At 31.1% G+C, this 3,018-nt stretch overlaps 1 protein-coding gene across 2 annotated transcripts; it reads right to left on the reverse strand.

The window, feature by feature from the left end:
- Window positions 1-290: 290 nt before the first annotated feature.
- Window positions 291-3,012, reverse strand: LOC106754652 (protein DETOXIFICATION 43-like). 2 transcript variants are annotated; one of them, XR_001375324.2, is made up of 8 exons: window positions 2,820-3,012; window positions 2,462-2,658; window positions 2,228-2,363; window positions 2,034-2,130; window positions 1,843-1,943; window positions 1,509-1,723; window positions 1,295-1,364; window positions 291-940 (listed from the first exon to the last, which is right to left on the reverse strand). XR_001375324.2 is itself a non-coding variant. In XM_014636701.2 (6 exons), exons 1-6 carry the CDS (start codon window positions 2,824-2,826, stop codon window positions 1,593-1,595), a joined length of 669 nt encoding a protein of 222 aa, XP_014492187.1. In that variant the 5' UTR covers window positions 2,827-3,012; the 3' UTR covers window positions 1,381-1,592. The 2 variants fall into 2 exon arrangements, 1 of the variants encoding a protein (XP_014492187.1); XM_014636701.2 differs by lacking the exons at window positions 291-940; window positions 1,295-1,364 and having other exon boundaries at window positions 1,381-1,723.
- Window positions 3,013-3,018: the final 6 nt, after the last annotated feature.

Consider the following 3,018-nt stretch of genomic DNA (forward strand, 5'->3'; position numbering starts at 1 on the left):
AATAAAGCATTACATAACCAAGATCCTATTATGAGACTTTACACTAACTTTAATTTCCTAATAAAGCATTGCAACCACAGTAAGTGAATATCTATTACTTTTGTTTGTAGAAAATAATCATTCAACTTTCATTTTCAAATAAGGAGAAAATTTTATATACACGTTTAAAAAATTATTGCCAAACACGGCTAAATATATGCCATTTAAATAATTTAATATAGTATATTATAATATACTATATTGTAATATAGTATAGTATAAAATAAACTAATTAAATATAGTCATAATACATTATTATATTAATGTAAAGTNCATAAAGCATTTATAGCTACGTACATAGTCCTGGACTTTATGGTAAAACTTTTATAGCATTAAAGGTCTTAATAAGTAAAATCTCCTAATCCTGATTATAGTAACAGGTAAAGCATTATGCCATTTTATATTCTGCACATTTTAGATCAAAGTGAATTCAAAGACAGGTGCTTTCATTAGAATTTTCTTTCCTTCAGTGTTAACATTGGTTTATTAGTTGTCAAATTGTGAATGAAATTTTAAGTCAATGTGTAGAGTTAGGTTAGATGGCTCGATCAAGTAGCATTATATTCCAAAATCAAGTACCAACTTTTCTAAAAGCTTAAGCTATTAGGTCGAATACTAAACTCACATATCACCAGTCCTGAAATATAATTTCTCTACCAACAATCGAAGAGGTAGGGGAAGATCAGTTGATAATATAAAAGTAATGCTTTAGACCGGAAACTCTGCTCTTAAACACTTCAAACAACCACAATATCTTCAAATTTTAAACTTTTAATCAGTGGCTCAAACAATATGTGATAACCTTTCTCAGCAAATATAAAAAGAACTCAAGCTAACAATAATTTACCTATAATAATTTACCTATTTGTGTTCACATAGGTGGTTAAGTACATCTCCCAACCTTTAAAAAATTATAAATATGAAATATAAGCATTACTACAATAGAAGCACTTTAACATATAACATTTCGAACAAATCAAATTAATCATTTTATCCATCTATGTTAACTATAATTTTTTTCAAGGTTAATTAGGGAAAATTTTCAAGCAACATGGATCAGAAAAAGTCTGAAAAAAATCTACAATCAAGAAAGTCATAAAATAATATGTATTAATTTCAGTCTATAACATAATATAATCTTCAATGAAAATTAGTATCAAGTAAAAAAAAAAATCAAAACTTAATACATTTGAATGATTTTATTCAAACAAATATTTTAATACAATGTTAAAGAAAAATTCAAATTTATACTCACCATTACAAGCAGATTTCACATTGGAATCCTCTGCTTCAGGCACTGCCTTATGGTTTTGAGTTGTTTTGAACTGTCAAAGTAAAAAATTTGGGATAAAATTCAGTGAGACTCATGGATTCAGATATTAAGAGTTTCCAAAGACCTACAAAAGATAGACATTCATTATATCATTATAATCATATAGGAAAGAAACAAAATAGAAAGGAAAACTTACGCCTCTAAAATTTTTTTGATGGACAATGTATTAGCTTTCTTATACNAGGAACTTATTTTTAGGTCAATTCTGCACAACCAAAAATTAACATGTACACAAGATCCAATGCAATNGAACTAATAATATACGTAGATATGAACCAAATCTTGCTGCCAATGAGGCTGCCAGGGTTTGGCAGAATGTCACAGCCACAACTCTTGCCAACAGAAGACCTCCTATTGAAATTGAAGATGAACTTCAGCATGAGTTTGGTCACTAATTAAACTAGAATTGCTTGTTTTTTTGTTCTTGTTTCTAACATAAGAGAGTAAGATTTCAGTTATAGTACACTTACCATTTTTAAGAAACCTGAATATCTGCAAGTCCTTGATGCTTGGAGGTACAAGATCCACTTTTCTAGTTAATATCAACAAGAGGGCGAATGCCATCACATACCTAATTAGAAAGGGTCGACATTTTGTAAGTTCATGTTTTGCTAAATGAATTGCTTGAACACTACAAGGATGAAAACCATGTAAGACTTACTGAGAGAGCACATGTGAAATGGCTGCACCTTTGATGCCCAGTTTGCAGTAGAAGATAAGAATTGGATCCAAAGCCACATTCAATGCATACCCCGAGACTAAAACCACACACACAGACGAATCTCGTCAAGGAAAATTTTGACTAATATATGCATTTTGAACTTTTGATGCTTTTACTGAATCATTTGAACCTACCAATAACATATAAAGGAGTTGTAGTGTCCTTGAATCCTCGAAAGATTCCTTGCATGGCCAAGGAGAGAAGAACTGCAGGAGCACCTAAAGCTCTCAATCTCAAGTATTTAANAGNTGGATTTAGCATAGGAGAATCCTACACAAAGAGAATTAGCTTCACTTCAGTAAAAGATTAGAAAAATGCCTTCTAGAAAATCAAGATTTGTTATATATAACTCATATATGATAACATACAGGTTTCAGACCCATTGCAGCTAATAGAGGTTTGGCTGCAAATACAAGGGTTGCTGCTTGAAGAAGGCCAAGGATTGTGCCAAAAAGTAGCGNTGTTGATGCAGAAGCAACGTGTCGCTTCTTCCTTCCAGGTTTTGACACACTCTTGTTACTACTACTTCCAGCAGAGGTAGATTTGCTTACACTAGTATTGCAGTCTGATAAGGAAATTGGTTATTGTTAAACTAAAATGGGAGAACACAAACTTTCATATATTCATATACATAAAATCTTTATCGTAATGAATTTCCTATTCGAAGCTATAAAATGTGTGATGTGTATTAGTGTATACACAAAAATAGAAAGGAATTGAAAGTACCATCCATTTCCACATTCTCACTTGTTGAAGATGAAGATTCTGTTGGAGTCTCATTGTGTTCCTTGGATGCTCCTTTCTCTATATCTTGAATCAACGAAATAACATGTACACTTAAGACATTTCAGAAATTAAACCATGAGTATAAAGTGATTAAGAAATGGAAATAATGCGTGAGAAATATTGTATGAGTGGAACGTTG

This window comes from Vigna radiata, unplaced genomic scaffold (genome assembly GCF_000741045.1).
Source record: "Vigna radiata var. radiata cultivar VC1973A unplaced genomic scaffold, Vradiata_ver6 scaffold_327, whole genome shotgun sequence".
NCBI lineage: Eukaryota > Viridiplantae > Streptophyta > Magnoliopsida > Fabales > Fabaceae > Vigna > Vigna radiata.